The sequence below is a fragment of the Brienomyrus brachyistius genome, chromosome 9 (assembly GCF_023856365.1).
Source record: "Brienomyrus brachyistius isolate T26 chromosome 9, BBRACH_0.4, whole genome shotgun sequence".
NCBI lineage: Eukaryota > Metazoa > Chordata > Actinopteri > Osteoglossiformes > Mormyridae > Brienomyrus > Brienomyrus brachyistius.
Window position 1 is genome coordinate 20215048 of NC_064541.1, and position 20794 is coordinate 20235841.

Here is a 20794-nt window from a genome sequence, read left to right on the forward strand (position 1 = left end):
AAATTATATTGTCAATAATATATGTTGTGGTTTAAGTAGAATTTGTTTGAGAGCTTCATAAGTCCTCTTGTAAGAATGTCTCAGGTTGTGACAGGGAATGGAATCATGTCACAGAATTAGTCAGTAGATTGTAGCCCATTTGAAAAATGTAAGAGATTTTGCAGTTGTTCATCATTCAACACAGTACTAAATTACTAAATCACCAAACATTAAATTATTGAATAGCTCATGGATGTATGATTCTCAGATGCAGACTAGGGTCTGTATGGAGGTATTCTGTCAGCTCATGGATGTATGATTCTCAGATGCAGACTAGGGTCTGTATGGAGGTATTCTGTCAGCTCATGGATGTATGATTCTCAGATGCAGACTAGGGTCTGTATGGAGGTATTCTGTCAGCTCATGGATGTATGATTCTCAGATGCAGACTAGGGTCTATATGGAGGTATTCTGTCAGCTCATGGATGTATGATACTCAGATACAGACTAGGGTCTATATGGAGGTTTTCTGTCAGCTCATGGATGTATGAATCTCAGATACAGACTAGGGTCTATATGGAGGTATTCTGTCAGCTCATGGATGTATGATACTCAGATACAGACTAGGGTCTATATGGAGGTATTCTGTCAGCTCATGGATGTATGATACTCAGATACAGACTAGGGTCTATATGGAGGTATTCTGTCAGCTCATGGATGTATGATACTCAGATACAGACTAGGGTCTGTATGGAGGTATTCTGTCAGCTCATTTTGGTCCAGAGACCCATCAGTCGCTTTATGCTGGTGTTCCCTTCACTTAGCCATCTGCCCATATACTGCATGTATAGGTGGAGAGGAATGAGGCCTGTTTCCTTCGTTGCTTTGTAACGTTCTCCTCCTTTCTTCCTCTAGAAGAAAAAGAAAGGAACCAAAGGAACCAGTGAAGCTGGTTGGATTTTTCCAATTAGTAAGCAAACAATTCTGTGGGATTCCATGAAATTATGTAAAATGGATTTTTCAAAAAAAAAAAGAGAGCGAGAGAGAACCTGCATCATATTATATTTTGTTTCCTACTTTGCCCCAGCTCCGCTTTGCCAAACCTCCAGAAATTATTTTAATGATTGTGGGGCTGCTCTGCGCCGCAGCCAATGGGGTCACCATGCCGCTCATGAATGTGGTCTATGGACATGTGACGGACATCTTTGTCAAGAGTGCTCAACCCTTCAACCTTACAGGTGGGAATTTCTGGGAACCTGCCAGTAGCCCTCAGCTGAGACGACGTATACATGGATGAAGAGTATTGACTCCAGAGTGAATACGACATTTTCCTTCTGCCGGTCTTATATTGGCATCAAAAATATGGCTAAAGGAATTTCTGCTTGAACGAGTAGTGCCAAGGTTTTGATGCTAAATGTGATGCCCAATGTCTGTTTTTCCTCTACCAGGCTTAGGCAATGTTACCAACTCCTCAAAGTGTCTTATCAACCCTGAAATAGATATCGAAGCCTTGATGGCCACGTAAGTGTCCTTGATGAATGTTATTTGTACATTCACTGTCACACCACAGCATGGTTAGGATAGATAAATGAGTGACAATCCACTAGGCGCTTCCAAGACAAAAACCTAATTGACAAAGATGATGGGGAAACCATATAAATAAAGAGGCCAGAAGGGGTGAGAGAATGAACAAGGGAAAATAACAAATTAACTAAAACCATGGGGGGAAAAACAGCTAAGGAACAAGCAAACACTGCGAACAGGACTGGGCAAACCGGCAGAGTAACAGAAACAATTAACCAATCACAGGAGATGCAAGACAAGCAACAGGTGGAGGAATTTACACTAATGGACGGAGAACCAGGGAACTCTAACAAATCAAAAACTAGGAACACTAATCAATCCGAAAGTACAGATGAGGCTGACAACGGGGAAGGGACAGGAACCAGAATACAAGCAGCACGTGATAAAACAAGGACGAAGTGGGACTAACCAAGCACAGGAACAAAAGCAGAGACAGAGAAACGCCAAACCAGGAATAAACCGAAATAAGAAAAGATAACAGGCTGTGCTGGCTTCACGGCCACTAAATTAGAGATTCCCAACAGCAAGCCACATGGCCGGCCTGCAAAGTCATGCAGCAGTCTGGGGAGTAGGGACAGCGGGCAAGGGAAACACGGAGGAGGGTGGCCAGTGGGAACTGCTGGCCATAATGGGCAAGAGGTACAGGGGGGGGTGCGCAGGGCTACATGGACGCCGACCCTGCCACTCACTGCGACTGTCAGGTGAAGAATGTACGGAGACAATAAAAAAACCTTTATTTCATCTTCCTCTGTCAGGCGTGCCTATTACTTTGTGGGGATTGGAGTAGCAGTATTCATTGTTGGAACATGTCAAGTGACGCTTTTCCTGCTGGCAGCTACCAGGCAGACAAAAAGGATCCGTGAGAGATACTTCCATTCAGTGATCCACCAGCAAATGGGATGGTTTGACACACATCAGGTTGGTGTGTTAATTACCAGACTGACAGAGTGAGTATATCTGGATACTAGGCTGGTGGTATCCTACTGGGTCGCGGGGGGTCCGGAGCCTATCCCGGAAGCAACGGGCACGAGGCAGGGAACAACCCAGGATGGGGGGCCAGCCCATCACAGGGCACACTCACACACCATTCACTCAGACATGCACTCCTACGGGCAATTTAGCAAGTCCAATTAGCCTCAGCATATTTTTGGACTGTGGGGGGAAACCGGAGTACCCGGAGGAAACCCCACGACGGCATGGGGAGAACATGCAAACTCCACACGCATGTGCCCCAGGCGGAGACTCAAACCCGGGTCCCAGAGGTGTGAGGCAATAGTGCTAACCACTGCACCACCATGCCGCCCCCCAGAGTAATTATAATGAAGTCAAAAGCGACTGATATTTAGCATTAATATAAAACAATGAATTGGCTGCTTGTCTTTGAATTACAGATGGTAGGTGATGTAGGATGATGCATGCATTTCTAGTTGACTGTATTTCCAAGTGCCACTGCTCTGTGTCTGTTTGCAGGCTCTTCCTGCATTGCTTAGGCTTCCAGCAGATAGTCCATTTACCTCCCACAGTCCAAAGGCATACAGCTGGGCTACCTGGCATCTTTAAATTGCCCACAGTATATGAGTATGTATATGACAGAGGTCGGGACTTGAGTCACAAATCTGATGACTCGTGACTTGACTGCAAAAATGATGGAAATACTCAGTGTTTATTAAGCATCTCCAATAACAATGAACAATTACAGAGCAGACCTAGGAAGGGCAAATGCTTTTGATCCTGGTATTTTAAAAATCCTGGCTATGGCCCTGCCTAGGATCATTTTCCCACTTTGGAATTTATTGCCATTTGAATTTTTTTGCCATTTTATTGCTGTTTAGTGATATTAACACAATCAACGAGGGGCTGGGAGAAAAGATCTGTTTATTCGTGCAGTATTTCTGCGCATTCATTGCTGGCATCATCATTGGGTTTATTAATGGCTGGAAGCTGACCCTTGTCGTCCTAGCAGTCAGTCCTCTTCTTGCAGGATCTGCTGCAGTCTGGTCCAAGGTAGGACGAACCAACCTTCTCATGATGATTGTCGAATGAGGTTATATATTAAATATTAAGGAATGTAGGAAGGCAGACACTGAAGAACCTGTGTTCATCCCCTGCGGTCTCACTGTTTTGAGTAACACTGTTGAGTGTTCTGTGCTCCTTTCAGATTGTTGTCACACTGATCAGTAAGGAGCTGTCAGCATATGCCAAGGCTGGGGCAGTTGCTGAGGAATTTCTTGTGGCTATCAGGACAGTCGTGGCTTTCAATGGGCAGAAGAAAGCAGTGGAGAAGTACGTCTCACTCTCCAAAGCTACCGATGCCCCACTGGGAAATGTAAACATGTAAAAAAATAAAATGTGTCCTCAACAGTAGCATTAAAGGTTTATTTATATTGTGTGAAATTCCATGGATCTAGGTTGGACCCCGTTAACTGTGATACAGCTCCTGAATGTCATTTCCTCTTTCACTGTGACTTTCCTCTGCTGAAACAGGTTACAGTCAGAGCACGATGCTGATCGCAAAGTACAAATCGGCTGACTTGACAGCTGCATTTCTTTCAGAGAAATAGATAAACATATTTGTCAGAGGAGATGTGAGCAGCAGCTTGTAGTATACAGGAGTGAACAATGCTATTCCATTCTCTTTTAGGTACGAATCTAACTTAGAGGAGGCCAGAAATTTTGGGGAGAAGAAGGCCATCACAATCAATGTGGCAATGGGACTCACTCACTTCATTTCATTGGGGATGTATGCCCTGGCCTTTTGGTATGGAACAAAGCTTACAGTCGACGAACCTGAAAACTACTCCATCGGACGGGTTCTCACTGTAAGCCGTTATTGACTGTCATTTTAGCAGTAATGACGTATCATAGTTGTGTGTGTGCATGCTTATATATTATGTATTCCATATATATATATAAAGAAATATGCTAATTCCTTACTCTATATTTTAGTACTTGAGTACATGCATTTGTATTTGGTATTCTAATCTTATCGTGATCTCCTGAATTTCATTTGTTTTAATTAGACTGTTCATTTTTGTTTTTTAAGGTGTTTTCTGCTGTGAGGATCAGTGCATTATCTTTGGGTCGAGCAACTCCAATCTTGGAGAGCGTAGCCAGGGCCCGCGGGGCGGCCTATGAGATCTACAAGACCATTGACCTGGTATCAATATTAGCCTGATGCTACAGTCACTTTGGCTAATTAAGAGGCAGCCTGTACTTTTTTGATACAAACTGACCCTTTGTGTTCCAGCCGCGTCCGATTGACAGCAGCTCAAAGGAAGGCCACAAGCCAGAAACGGTGAAAGGAGACATAGAGTTCAAGAACATTCACTTCAGTTACCCGTCCAGGAAGGATGCGAAAGTAGGTGCTGATGTAGTTTTGTGTGCAGAAGAAAGCTTCTCTTTACAAACTCCCATGACCAAAACAAGGAGCGACATTTTGATGCAAAAACCAAATGGCCTAAAATTTATTTATTAAATACTAAACATTCATGTATGCAAGATATTGTGGCAGGGCATGAGCAGTAATACGCAATGGTAGTTTCACACAATTCAACCCCAGAGAGGTAAGTTTTATTCCATACAACTAAGGGGTAGTGTGTGACTCAGCAGGGTAGGCTGCTGTGCCTGTAATCGGGGGGATTTCGTTTTTCGGCCCTGAAGCCCAATTTGCTCCAGGGCAGCGGTCAACACCAATGCACATTCTGATGGACATTAAGATGAAAATGCAGGTTTTAGCACAGACATGGTGTGCAAAAGCATAGCCTACATAGTGATTTACCATGAACAGAGATGAGCCACGGATGCATTTGTCCATGAACGGACAAGGGTGCGATTCCACAAAGCTTAGTAATGCTAAATGGTTTATGTAGTAGATTGATTGTTAATTAGCACACGCAACTTATGCACTTCATTATCTCGTTCAGAGAGTCCTCTGACCTACTCCGTATTTTCTATGTCATTCTTTATTTGAACTTTTGCCTGCTTTCGTGTCTCAGAAATCAGTCATAATAGATGACAAAAACACATTGACACTCTTTTTCGGACAACATAATAATGCTGATGATATAATAAGAGGCCAATATTGCAATTCAAAGCTATAAAGTGCAAAAGTGGTTTGTTGCTGTAACACATGTATGCATTTTGAGTCCATAACAGGGCTGCGAATCACTCAGAACTGACTTGAGAATGACCATAAAAAGGTCAAATTCAATTCATGGTTGAAAACATGGTACAGAATCACAATTCGACTTAATATATGGAAGTTCAATGAAAATTAAATTTATTTCACATAAATTCATTTATATGGTGCATGTGCAGCTTTAACAATATAGCTTAATATTTCCGCTATTAGAGGGTGGGATGGTGGTGCAGTATTTGGCCTGGTGCTTCACACCCCTGGGACCTGGGTTCAAGTCCCTCTCGGGGTTCCATGTGTGTGAAGTTCGTGTGATTTCCCCTTGTCTTTGTGGGCTTTCCTCTAAGTACTCTGATTTTCCCCACTACAGTCCAAAAACATAGAGGCTAATTTGAGGTACCAATTTGCCCATAGGTGTGTGACAGTGTGTCCTATGATGGCTTAGCACCTCATGCTAACCCTCGGCTGTTCCCCACCTTGAGTCCATAGCCACCGAACCCCTTGTGACCCTGAATAGGACAAGCAGTTTCGGAAAATGGATGGATTTCTATTATCATCATTGCATAAAACATCTAGTAAATAATTAAAATGGAGTAAGGAGGGAATTGTCACGAGCAGACAAGTGACAGACGGCTTATGGGGTGTGCAAGATGAAAAGGGTTATTGCCACGAACCAAAGCTGATACCTTGAAAGGTAAGAACAGGCAAAGGTGCAAACCAGGAGACAGATGGGGAACAAAAGCACAAACACGGAACAGGCAGTGCTCAGAAACAACCAGGATCAGCATAAAGATTAAACACAATCATAAACAGGAAGGCAAAGCAAAGGTCAAAGCACAGCAGGGAAGATGTACAGTATGATGCTGAAATGGGATACAAATACGATTGATACACATGTTTGCAATAAAGAGTTTTGAGGAAATGTAAGAAATAGGACTTTAACTGTTTTCACTGTGGGATTAAATGTGTCATTTATATAACTGCCTGGTGAACCCAACTAGAATCAGTAAATTAACTTTTTTTTTTTTAAAGAGAATAGCACTGAATCAGCTCCATAAATAGACAGAATGTGAAACCCTCTTTGGGGACATTTGAAATGACTGGCCCAGGATCGAAATGTCTGGAGAGATCTCGTTAGCAGGCTAAGCCCCGTAGGGGCCACAGACGATGATGATGATGATGGTGATGATGATGATGGTGATGATGATGATGATGGTGATGATGATGATGATGGTGATGATGGTGATGATCTCTTTGATTCCCCTACTAGATCCTGCAGGGTGTGAATCTGGTGGTCCCTCGTGGAAAGACCATTGCCCTAGTGGGAGCCAGTGGCTGTGGAAAGAGCACCATCATCCAGCTTCTGCAGCGCTTCTATGACCCAGATGCTGGAGAGGTGAGAATGCCGGTCCTACTTTGAAAGAAACACATCATGGCCACCAAGGCTTTGTGGCCGACGGGCCAGCAAAGGCACTGAGTTCTGCCTCATATGGAGAAGAAGCAGGATATTCCCTTTAATGACAATGTTCTCGCACATTCGCCTTAGTTCTCACAGCGATTAATAAGAGTGTCTCTCGGCGGCTGGACTGCAGATCACTCTGGACGGACATGACATCCGCACGCTCAATGTGAAATGGCTGAGGGAGAACATCGGCATCGTCAGCCAGGAGCCTGTGCTCTTCGCAACCACGATTGCTGAAAACATCCGCTACGGCTGGGAGAACGCCACGGACGAGGACATCGAGCGTGCTGTGAAGGAAGCCAACGCCTACGAGTTCATATCTGAACTTCCTGATGTATGGTCACAGACTTGTTATTGGTTTTTTATTGGCAAAAGCCAGGATTTATTTCTGTGATGTTGAAAACTTATTTTTTTGTATTGTTTATATTGCATGGCTCATATAGCAACAGATGGTTTCCTGTTTTGATAGAACGTTTGATTACAAAAGACATTTGCCACAGCTTTATACAATGGCCTGCTTGTGTTTCAACTCACAGAAGATGAACACGATGGTCGGGGAACGGGGGGCCCAGCTGAGTGGGGGGCAGAAGCAGAGGATCACCATCGCCAGAGCCCTAGTGAAAAATCCCAAAATCCTGCTGCTGGATGAGGCCACCTCCGCTCTGGACCCTCAGGGCGAGTCTATTGTGGAGGCTGCCCTAGATAAGGTAGGGCGAGTAGGAGAGTAGGGTTCTATCAGTTTTACCAGGGTTTTGAGGTTACTGAATCTCAGAGCTATTTTAACTATGATTGGACATGACCTCCCCACTGAGGAGCTCATCACCGGCTCCAACAATAGGGAATCTGGATTCTTTCCGCAGTGTATTGTATTAGCTCTCTGTGGCATGGAAGACCAAACTGGCTTGAATTCTGTCGAGTGCCTCAACACTACATTTTTGGTACTTTTTGCTAAATGTGTCACTCAGAGAAGCCTGCAGCCCCTACAGCATGTGTGGATTAACCATGAGGAAATTTGGGAACTTTCCAGGTGAGCCGGTCAAGTTAAGGGCAGGTCTCTCCTCCTCTTTCAGAATCAGAATCAGAATCAGAATGGACTTTATTGCCAAATGTTGAGCAGGTTTACAACATCAGGAAATTGCTGCGGTGTTCAGTGCGATATTATGCAATACAGAGGGAGACAGTCAGTTAGATAAATAAATAAACTCAAGTGCAATATTATGGGCAGTACTTAAATAAACATAGAGTAGAAAGAAGTTCCTTTGCTGAGCAGATTGATATATTTACAAGAGTGCAGGTGAAGTAGAACCGGAGCGACGAACACGAAACAGGGTCATGTGTTTGGCTTAGAGAGAGTCGAGGCAACAGACTTTCCTGGCATTAATGAGCTTATACACCATGGATGCCCAGCCCATCCATCAATCTTGGCTTGTCTCCAGGTGGATCACAGGAGATGAGCAATGAATAATGTTTTATTTCATTGGGGGTCACAATTGGCAGAATATATCAAGAGGGAATCCCCCTGCCCCCCGATTGTTAGCTGCTTTTTGTTGCCAGTCCACCCCTTCCCAAGAGCAACATGGAATGGAATTCTGACAGAACATGCATTGAAGGAAGGTTGTTAGAGTCATCATTAGACCGATGATCTACAACAAAAATGATAAGAATGATCAAACACTGACCATGTCTCCAGTTTCTTGTCTCCAGTTAGCATTATACACAACTAAGAATGTAGCTAATATGACAGGGGCAGATGGTGGAAAATTTTTATAAATCCATTCACATTGAGGTAATGATGCAAACAAAGTCCTGTAATAACTAATTTGGTTAAACATTACAATATTTAATAATAATCTAGATTGTCGTTCCAAGGCACGGGCCGGCCGGACGACGATAATCATCACTCACCGCCTGTCGACTATCAAGACGGCCGACATCATCGTGGGCTTCAGTGATGGTGTGGTGACTGAGCAAGGAACCCACAGCCAGCTCATGGCCTTGAAGGGGGTCTACTACTCATTAGTCATGCAGCAGGTAGCTACCAAGATTCAAGCTCCATGTTATCGTATAATAACATCAATGTTATCATATTCATGAAATAAATCACCGCAAACTACCAGCTGAAAATGCATTTGTATTAACAAAATGCAGTTCAGTATTACCATATCCTTGACTTGTTCCAAGAAATGTTGCATAGCTTAGTCTCCTCCAAAATTCATATACTAACCATAACTATTGCGGCCATTTTACAGAATTTAGGCAAAGAGAAAAATGCAACTGAGTCAAGCGAAGACGAAATGTTTGATGAGAACTTGGAGGAGGATCCACACTATATAGAAATTCTAACCCATGATGTGGGAGAATATAGCACATCCCAGAACATCTCTCTGAGGTGTACAGGCAACCTCCGGCGGAGATCTTCCAAGAAGAAGAAGAAGAAGAAGAAGTTCCTCAAGAAACCTGCAGATAAGGAGAATAAGGTATACTTAATGTGAGTCAAGGTGTCTGGCTTATTCGGTGGAATCCTGCAAAATGGATCAAGGTTTTTAAAAACACGTTAGCAGTGCTTTTCTGTCCAGGCAAAACACAGACTTTAATCTGCCCATTTAAATGTGGATTCATTTTTTCTTTCTTGTAGGAGGAGCAGAAGGGCCCAGAAGTTCTATTGAAAAGAATTTTAGCTTTGAATAAGCCGGAGTGGCCTTACTTGCTGATTGGGGTGCTTTCCAGTTTAATAAGCGGAGCCGTCTATCCCTGCGTCTCTATTGTCTTCGCAAAAATAATTGGCGTGAGTAACTTCCTGACTTCCAGAAGAATATGTCACTGATCTTCCTGGTGGAGTAAATATCTGAGATGTCATGCTCATTCTGTTCTACCACTGCAGGTCTTTGCTGAAACCGACCCGGACGTGAAACGGCAGAAAACCCAAATGCTTTCATTGCTTTTACTTCTGATTGCTGTAGTCGCGTTCGTGATCTACTTCGTACAGGTCCATCACATAGCCTTTAGATACACATTCTATCTGCTTCATATGTAGCTAATTAGCATTTGATGTTTTAAAATGTTAATATATCCAAAATATTTTTTTAAATGTGTGTGTGAAGTGAAGCAATACAGGAAAACTCCATGGCTCCATGGTTAACTAACCCTGCAGAGTAGTCAACATAAATTCATTCATTTTAACTTCACTGCAAATACCTTTGCTATTGAAACGATGGGCCATTACTACTGGTATCTCAAGGTGTACTGCTCCATCAAATTAAATAACCATTTTAAGAAGTCTTTGCAGTTAGCCTGCACATACATCAGTCACTTTCATTACTTCCAGTGACACTGCCTGTGAAAAAGGACTTGCTGAACAGCTGCCTCATTCCCTATTTCTCCCATATTTCAGGGTTACATGTTTAGCAAATCAGGAGAACTTCTGACAATGAGACTGAGAAGTCAGTGTTTCAGAGCCATGATGGGGCAGGTAAGGCTGCATTTTTAAATGCATCTGATGAGTAATGAAAAGTCACAGAAATTCCTGGAAAACTGGGGACCTTGAACACAGACGTGCACTGAAGCTTGTTCTGACTTTGTCTCCTTCAGGAAATCGGCTTTTTTGACGACAGCAGAAATGCTGTGGGAGTTTTGACTACTAAACTGGCAACCGATACGTCGCTGGTCAAAGGGGTAAAATTTATTTTCAGTGCCCATTTGGTACTTGTGGGATTACGCTGAGTGATTGTGGAATAATTTGACTGATTAGTCCAGATGCTATGGTACCATATCATGTGGGTTCTGAGAAGACTTAGCTAGCCAGCACCTTTGTGAGTTAGTGCATGTGTTTTCTCTTCAGGTAAAGGTACACATGACAATAGGGAAATACAACACAAGTATTAACACTAACATTCTAATATTGCATTGTATTAATGAAAGTAAAAAATACACATAAAAGCAAAATATTTTGCCTCAGTTCTCTACTCTCATTTCCATTCTTTTTCTAAACCAGTGGAAACTCGGGCCGGTTCTCAAAAGGCACCAATCGAGAACCAGCCCAGCACTGGCATCAGCTCCAGCTCAGGCTTGGTGGAAACTAGGAAACTCTTTCTCTCTGCCAGGTAGCAGGATCCAGACTAGGCCTGGTCACAAACACCATATGCGCTCTGACCATCGCCATCGTCGTGGCCTTCATCTTCTGCTGGCATTTTACACTCCTCGTACTCGTCTGCATGCCTTTCCTCTCGGGAGCCAACTTCATACAGATGAGGGCCACTGGTGGCCATGCTTCTACCGGCCAGAATGCCCCAGAACATTCTGGACAGGTAAGGCACATGTTTAGCTACAGATACCTCACATGTCAGTGTGTTTGCCGTAAGGGTGCTACGCTTAGTATTATACAGGGGTGCCAAACCTACCGTGGGTCCAGATGGGTGATTAATGAATAATGTCAGTCGATTGCGATGGGCAAAATATATCAAGGGCATAGTAGAAGGGAGTAATAATAATATGGTAAAAGCATTGAATTTGACTTTTAAAATGGTGGAAGAATCCTGCATATTAAGTTGTGTGGTTAATAAGGTCTGCCTGTTTACTGCAGATCTCCACAGAGACAGTTGAGAACTTCAGGACGGTTGTATCCTTGTCACAAGAAGAAGTATTTTTCCAGAGATTCAAAGATAGTTTGAGTTCTTCATACAAGTAAAGTGTCCTTTTAATTAAATCACTTATGCCTCAATTACTAACGTTGACCTTGTATATAAAATCCATGCATGATAGTTGCATTGTTTTTTGGAAAGGATTTAGCTATGTTTTGTATATTTGCATTATTAATTTTTGATAATAATATATAATAACACTGTTTCAGGACTGCTCTGCGTAGAGCCCCCACCAATGGAATAACCTACGCCCTTGCCCAAGTCACCCGGTACTTTGTCAACGCTGCGATTTTCCGTTTCGGCGCATGGCTTACAGCGCATTGCTACACGCAGTATGAGAATGTTTTTCTGTAAGTCTTTAATTTACATATCGAGGAAAATTCAGAGTGGTGTCATGACATATCAGTGGCATGGTGCATAACTGACTGTGCTTGGCGCTCTCCCCAGTGTGTACTACGCCATTCTCTTTACTGCTATGAATGTCGGACAGTTATCCAGTTTCCCTACGGATTTTACGAGAGCAAAGGCATCTGCACGGCGAATATTAACCTTGCTGGACAGGAAGCCTGAGATCGACATTTACAGTGAGAAGGGCGACATGCCTGTAAGTTGTAGACGAGGACTTATGATTCCTTAGAATGTGACTGTGACTATGACTATGAGTTTGTCACTTGGATGATGTATCCTTCACCCAGGGAACCTGCACGGGGAACATTGAGTTCCATGACGTCCACTTCATGTACCCAACCAGGCGGAACGTGAATGTGCTGCAAGGTCTGAATGTGTCTGTAAGCTCGGGCCAGACTCTGGCCCTGGTTGGTGGGAGTGGCTGTGGGAAAAGCACTTCTATCCAGCTGCTGCAGCGTTTCTACGACGTCGCTTCTGGACACGTGGTGAGGCAGTCAAGACATGTGGCCTGTTTCCCACATTCTGGAGTAGTACTGGGGCCAGTTTGACATGTCTACCACATTAACACTGCACTCGAAATGTCACCTTCTGGCATTTTCAGTTGTAGGCAACCCAATACGTAACCCACATGACCCTGTTCCTTTCCCTTGTTCAGTCTCTGGACGGGCACGACATCAAGTCTCTGAACCTGGCCTGGCTGCGTTCTCAGCTGGGCCTGGTGTCTCAGGACCCCATCCTGTTTGACTGCAGCATTGCTGAGAACATCCAGTATGGCGACAACAGCCGTGACGTCTCCCAGACGGAGATTGAGGAAGCAGCCAAGAGTGCCAATATCCATACCTTTATCCAGAGTCTTCCAGAGGTATGGATTTTATTCAGTGGGGAAAGTTATTTGGGTTCCTCAACTTCGGCCATGTAACTGCATCCAGCTGCAAAAATTTTTTTGTGGCTCAAACTCGGTCAAACTAAAAGCGATATAAAATAGAAATAGTGATATTTTACTAACCACCATAGGGAAATGCTCTTTTCGCCTCTCCTATCTTGCTCTGCATGAGACAGATATACAGGTGAGAGCACCTTAGCATGTTTTTGGACTGTAGGTGGGAACCGGAGAACCCAGAGAAAACCCCACAACGACATGGGGGGAACATACAAAGTCCACAAACATGGAGTCTGGGCCGAGATGTCTGGGCTGAATCAAGGGTGTTTATTTCTCCAACAGCCAAAAATCATATCCAAAGCTCAGGGTCAGTAATCAGGCACAACATCAGAAACCATATTGAGGCAGAACACAATCCAAGAGATAAAGTCAAGAATTCAGACACTCAGATTCAGAGTCTGAAAACACAGGTAGTGCCAGGCAAGGTGCCCATGTGGTGTGTAAAGTGAACTTCACTGCCAGTTTCATGGTGCTCCATCTGCTGGGTGGGGTGGGTTTACTGAACAAAAGTAACAGAGATCAGATCAGAGTCTACTGAGAAGTCTAGGGGATATTTAACAGCTTGTGTAGGATTGAGTAACAGGTGTTTTCGATAATCAGGCGAAGATGATCTGGGAAGGATAACTGGGGTCAGATCCTGGGTTAGGACGCATGACACCTATATAAACAAGTGTATCATTTCAATGAGAAAAATACAAAATCCCTGCATTCATGTACGCTTTAAACCTACACATAATTAAATCTATAATGGACGTCAAATAACCTCATCTTACAGACAAATAACAGACAGCATGTCCTGGTTTCTCAGTTTATTGCAGTTGAGGTCAAACAGTCCAGTTTGAAATGAATAAAAGTTGCAAGAATTTGTATGTATATTCGGTTGACAGACATACAACACCAGAGTGGGGGACAAAGGTGCCCAGCTGTCTGGGGGGCAGAAGCAGATGATTGCCATCGCCCGAGCACTGGTGCGTCATCCAAAGGTGTTGCTCCTGGACGAGGCCACTTCCGCACTGGACAACAAGAGTAAAAAGGTCAGACTCATTTATGCATTTTGTAAGAATGCCCTGTTGGATATTAAGTACATGACTTTTATTTACAGTACAAAACTTTTGTTGAGTAAACCTCCCATTAGCGGCCTACTGAGATTTGAGAATCCCGCATCTCACACAAAACTGCTGTCTGTCCACTGAGCAGATCGTGCAGCAGGCCCTGGACAAGGCGCGGCTCGGTCGCACCTGTGTGGTCATCGCCCACCGTCTGTCCACCATCCAGAACGCAGACATCATCGCCGTCATCCAGAATGGAAGGGTGGTCGAACAAGGAACGCACAGCCAACTCATGCAGAGGGAAGGGGCCTATTATGCCCTAGTAAATGCCCAGGTGTCTCACTGAGACAGTGATTCAAGATACCGGCACTCAGAGAGAAGTCATACTTATGACTGGGCTGCCAATAAGCCTATTTTATTAAAAATGTAAGTTAAATAGGGTGGTTTATAATAAGAAATACATGCACTACTTTGAGACGCTCATGAAGACGTTGGGTAGCTTCAGTGGTTTGTCAGCTTGACGTACAGTACAGTATTGTGTTACTGTCTATTTTTAAGATGTTTTAGTGTATTTGAAAGTTTTGTATTGGCAGAAAGGTAAAATATTTATGAAGACAAACATTTGACTGACACTAAATAAGAACCTTATGTATCCGTCCCAAGTTACCTACAAATTTGACTTAAAGACAGACTTAAGGTAACGTGTCTAATTCCTAACCGGGGGACTGTCTGTACAAGAGCAGCTGTCATGTACAGAGTACATAGTCAGTTCCACCATGATATTAAATTTTTACTTTAAATGTTTACATGTAATAAAACCCAGATGAGTTCTGATTACGGAGGATAAATGAAGATGTAAGATGTAATGAAGATGTAAATGCAGTAATACAATATATATGTAGAGATGGTGCAATGTAACTGTAAATGACATTGGTGTGGAGCTGGGTACTTTCTGTTTAATGTGGGAATTTGCTGTTATAATTTAAGATTTCTTTCATGTGTTTGAAAAGAAAGTGCTTTTCCGGTGACCGCTATAGTAACATGTAGTGACATCAGGGCTGTTTAGTCCAATGGTAATGCAGGTACCTCCCCCCCCCAGCCTCTGAGGGGGCTCCAGCTTGCCAGCCGATTACATTTTGCCTTGGATGAGGGTGCCATGGTGATGCTGACCTAGGGAAGCATGTCGGCCAGGCCGGTCCTGAGTGCAATGTAAACACAGTGATCAGTGTAAAACGGTGGATCTCAGCCCTGTTCCTGGAGGATCCCTGGCAGAACGTTTTAGTCCCAACCAACCATACCTTAATCAGATGGTCCTTAATAGGCCAGTAATGGATGTAGCAGGATGAAACAATGTGGCTTGGAATGAATCTGTCCCACGAAACTGTATTTCTCAGCCAGATAATTTGTCAGATTCAAGTTATCAGGCTAAGCAGGAAATCCAGAACTCCATAGCAACAAAGTCCAGCCGTATACTTGGGAAGCCAAAGGGTTTTACTACGTCACCAATCAACAAACAAATAACAGGAGTATGGAAGAAAACAAACACATTTAGCCAGTCCAGCTCCTTGAAGCGGCGCCTTGGTCAGGCAGATGAGAGCAAAACAAAACCCCCAAAAGCAAGAATATAAAATAATATATTATAATTAATATAATAGTACGAATGAGCTACTGGTCATACTACGTTGTAGGTGGTTTGCGTCAACAGAATGGGGCGGAGGTAGGGCAGTGGGGGAAAGCTAATCACAAGTCCGATAGCCTGTGGGTAGACGCTGTTGCGCAGCCTTGTGGTCCATGATATCCCACTCCTATAGCATGTATGTAATGGTAGGAATGTGGACAGGCTGAACTGAGGCGGGATTCTGTCCTGTATGATGCCCCCCAAGGATGCTAGTGTGATATTGCAGGAGGAACATGCAATGGGCATGATAGTTGAACCGCGATATAGCGGGGGATCATTGTATATGACATCTAAACCATGCAGGCGTGATGAATACTGATCTTCAGACCCTGAATCTCGCACAAGAAGTAGTGATCCTGGCTCTTAACTGTTACATGAACACTGCATGAACCAGAACAGAAATCTAGTTTACCAATATTTTATTTATATCTATGGGCAAAGATGTAGGTTTGGTTTCAACACTGGGAGGGACCTAATCAGCCCCAACCCTCCTGCCTCCCTGAAGACAGACGGTACCCCCACATTGTCGGTAGAGACATGTCCTTCCCTCACACCCAAATCTATGCTTCTCTCCATGAGACACACACACATGTGACAGAAAACTTAAGGGTGACACTGCAGGATCGGTCACTGGCCAGTGCTCTTCAAGCAATTGCTCAAGGCCCAAGAGCTGCCCTGGGATTCGATCATGTGACCTTCCTGAGCCCTAACCCGCTGCCCCCCCCCTTATATCTCTTGATTTTATTTCAAATCCAGAATAATTATTTTAAAATACTTGTACATTTCTTGTTGTGCAGGTACAGATAAGTTTTTCAATCCACCAGAGGATATTTTTGTGTTAATGTTTATCTAATTTTCTTGAATCAGACTGGCTATGAAATTAGCAATTTGTAATTGCATGTCTGTGTTTTGTTTGCTTTGCACAGCGTCCTTTTCCATTCTCCTGAGATGCACTGTATACATGTGCTGCTATTCTTTCCAGCTGAGCTCTTGATTACCCCCCATTCTATGCTTTATTTAATTTGCACACGCCTTGAAATTCACACTTTCAGGTGTTTTTGGGATGGTGTGGTGAGGCCTGTGAAAATATCTGTACATTAAGCGGGTGAGATATTTTTAAGCAAAATTGTCTCATTACAGGGTGTGTACAGCTACGAAATACAATATTTTTCACTGTAAAATGTTTAACAGTAACCTGCATTTTTTCATTGTTCCTTCGTCCTTTGAGGGATTCAAACAACATGATTTTCAGTGTTTCATCATCGCTTGATACATACTTTTTCATTACTGGGCCTATATCATCTCTAGGGAATTAGACTAAAATGTTAGAATCCCTTTCATTTGAGAGACTACAGTACTGCATAATATACTTATATTTGTCAGTAGTGTCTTACCAACCATAATTTATCAAACTTTACCATACACATGTATAAAAATCACATGGCATTTGGGATCAACGGATGGTTGGTGTCCACAGATGCAGGAATGACTGCTGTATTCTTAGACAGCTTTTGTAGACTAATGCTTGAATCAGTTTGGAATCAATTTGTGCTTTATGGACAAGTCATAATAAAGAAAAAAATCGATCCAGTGACATGCGGGACGCCAGTGCAGTGACCTAAGGACTGGTGCTACATGCTACACTTTCATGGTGTTAGTGAGAATTCTGGCTGCAGCTTTCTGGATGAGCTGCAACTTTCCAGATCTTTTTGTTTTTTTTTTACTCAAGCTGGCCCAATACGCTTGTATGGAAACTCGAATAAAGACCGAATTGGGTTTGAAGGCTTCACAGGCCGGAAAACCAAAAGGAGAAGCAGAAGTAGCACTCGCGAAAACAAGCCGGGGTCAAAAGCCATGAGATCTGTCCTGGGGGGTGAAGGCAGACACTCGCACCAAGAAAGGGACTGGGACACATACACACATGGCTGGGGACCACACCTGTGAAGCTGCACAAGGGGAGGAGAATCAGGCAGTCGGCCACAAGCAAAGATGAGTAATCGGACATGACTCTACAGTTCCGGGCACCAGGGGAACCGGCTAGACTGGATAAAGAGACAGAGCAACTAGGCAAAATGTGATCTCGCAGTACAAGATGGCTGTTAATACTCTGCTGAGGGAGCTCTGTCAAAGGGGTGGTGTGGGTGCGGCGATGACGGGGGTGCATCCTCACACCACGTGTCTTGCTGGAGGAATTGAAATTGAAATTGAAAAGGCATATTTTTGAAAAAATCACATTTATACATTTTGAAGTCTCTACTTTAGACTTGAGCGAGATGCCGGTCCATCGCACGTACCTTCAGTCCATCGCACGGCACGTACCTTCAGTCCATCGCACGGCACGTACCTTCAGTCCATCGCACGGCACGTTCCTTCAGTCCATCGCACGGCACGTACCTTCAGTCCATCGCACGGCACGTACCTTCAGTCCATCGCACGGCACGTTCCTTCAGTCCATCGCACGGCACGTACCTTCAGTCCATCGCATCATGTACCTTCACACACTGCAGGCACTTACGTCGCATAACCCAGATAGCATCATGTTATTATTCAACGTTAAATTATAGTTAAATGCGTTGAATTATGGTCAGTGTTAAATTATCCACGTTGAAACTGAATTGATTTTTGTTGAGATTTTCAATATTGAAAAATTCATGGTGGCAAATCCTTAAGTCAATGTTGATATTAAGTGAAAGACTGAAGATCAACGTTGTTTCAATATTTTTGTCTGATGTGGAATCAATGTCATTTCAACATATGTGTGCTGGGTTAGTCTAACTGCGGCTGGAAAGGGTGAGAATATGCGAACTCCACACACCCAGCGAAGATGGGATTAAAATCTGAGAAAGTCCGAGCTTTCTTTAGCTTCTAAGGACGAGCTGTACGCGAATTCCTATTGTAAAGCCACTATATTAAATATCATTATATTGTCTATGATTCTGATTTATTGGTTATTTTCTTTATATTCAATGTTCGTAAGGTAAATAATATGGCATTATAGTCGTTTATTGACTAACATATTTCACCTACACTAAAATAAATAAAAATAAACGCTCCTGACGTACCAGATCATACAGCTGGCTAAACTTTACTGTGATGCAAGAGTAGCTTCGGGTTAATGTGTTCAGAGTTCACATACCGTCCTCGGCTTGTTCACAATTCATATCTGAATATTAATTAGCATGCGCCGCCTTCATATGTAGGTGAAGGGACAGCTGTGATTTTAACAAGAGACACACGACAATACGGTAAGAATGTGATGTCAGACGACAGGGATATATATATATATATAACTTCACCGGAAACGACTTCTCAGTGATACTGACAAAGATTAGAAAACCACAAATCGTAACCCATCAATTCGCTACGTACAACACGGGTCATTTGTCGACATTTTGTGTAAGTTATTCATTCTTTTCATTTTGTTTGTCTAATCTATTCCACAGTAATGATCGAATTTTTCACCACACGAAAAACGACACACATCGCAATTACTCTACGTATAATGTCAATGTCAAGCACTTTCAGTATTTTAAAAATAAAAACGTAGCGGGTATCTTACGGATTTATTTTTTCGGTTTTAGAGGAGTTAGTTTGAAACGTAGACTGCTGCCTGTTGTTTTCATATAACCTTCAAATTAATGTCAGAAAATTGAATCATTTTGGTGTTTTCGAAAAACTTGTCGTCATCGTCTCTAGCTGCCGTGGACGTTTTATTTATATGTAGACCAACCATTATTCAGTTTTATTCAGTGTTAATCCTTCTGTTGGGCAAAACTAGAATAGCGCGCATCCCGTAACTTGTTCTTGGAAACTGAGTCTTGCAATAAAAATGATTCATTAAGTGCAGATGAAATATGTTATTCAATAAATATAATACCATACTATTTACCAAATGAATATTTCATATACAGGTAACAGAAACTGTGTGCATTCAAATAATTTGCTTTTGTTTTTACATAAACGTAATTTCCGTAGCCGATGTATTAAATATTGAAATACGTACGGAATGTTCTTAAAATATTGTTGAGGTATTTCAGGACAGTCCTCGTACTCATAAGATATATTGGATGTTAAGGCTTCTGTAGTTGGATGCTGTTTGTCGTATACAGTACCGTAGCCAGGACTTTTAAAACACCGAGGTCAAAAATGTTAGTCCTTTCAAGAGGAGGCACGAGAATTTTACAGTGTGGGCATAAATTCATATTTTTGCCTCTCTTTGAGAGCAGCATTAATCATTTTGAAAAATAATTTCAGTGACAAAAGAAAAAAAAGAACAATTATCCAGGACTAGACCTCAGTTTTCGCAAGGTAGATACGGGCATGATTGCATATAACATTCCAGGTTATGTAATGCATTCATGATGTATGTCCGCCGTTTTCGTTAGTGTCATCTGACTCCACACGTGAATATAGCCCTCGTACACCTTGTGTGATTCACTGCTCGCCAGCCATAACCTATGGCAAGGAAGTCTTCCTTATTCACAGGAAAACATAACGTTAATAATAACACGGCGCGAATGTCAAGGTTCTACAGACTCACAAAGGTAAACAGTAAATCGAATCAAACAGCAATAAATAGCAGCCCGGTAATTCGCTGTCTAGTAGCCCGCGTTTGAAATTTTGCCGCCGTCTGGGGGGCTTAATAAATTTTGCCAGCGACCGGTTCTCATTAGACCGGAGGATTTGGTACCCGCCTGGTTATAGGTGTGGTTCCATACTACTGCCACGTAATTTAATGTTCAGATAAATGTGAACCAGAGCTTTATGTTGACCTACATATTCGTATCTCTCAGTGCTTCAGTATTTGGACAAAACTGTGAATTTGCCCTCCACTGTGATTAATTTGTCGTTGTTAATAGGCTGTCAGTGCACATGTTTTTGCTGGTTTTGTCTTAAAAATCCTGAGAAAACGGTAGGTAACG

The 20794-nt window shown here is 42.9% G+C and overlaps 1 protein-coding gene across 34 annotated transcripts in view; it reads left to right on the forward strand.

Moving 5' to 3' along the window:
- Nucleotides 1–20794, forward strand: part of abcb5 (ATP-binding cassette, sub-family B (MDR/TAP), member 5) — a 137834-nt gene that overhangs the window by 102603 nt on the left and 14437 nt on the right. For 2 of the 34 annotated variants that reach the window (XM_049025367.1, XM_049025368.1), the window contains exons 8-11: nucleotides 3396–3567; nucleotides 3722–3846; nucleotides 4205–4382; nucleotides 4607–4720. The exons of 9 other annotated variants lie outside the window; for them this stretch is intronic. In XM_049025367.1, coding sequence (XP_048881324.1) covers nucleotides 3396–3567; nucleotides 3722–3846; nucleotides 4205–4382; nucleotides 4607–4720 — 589 coding nt within the window. 23 more of the 34 variants (XM_049025366.1, XM_049025361.1, XM_049025399.1 and 20 more) reach the window with 22 other exon arrangements.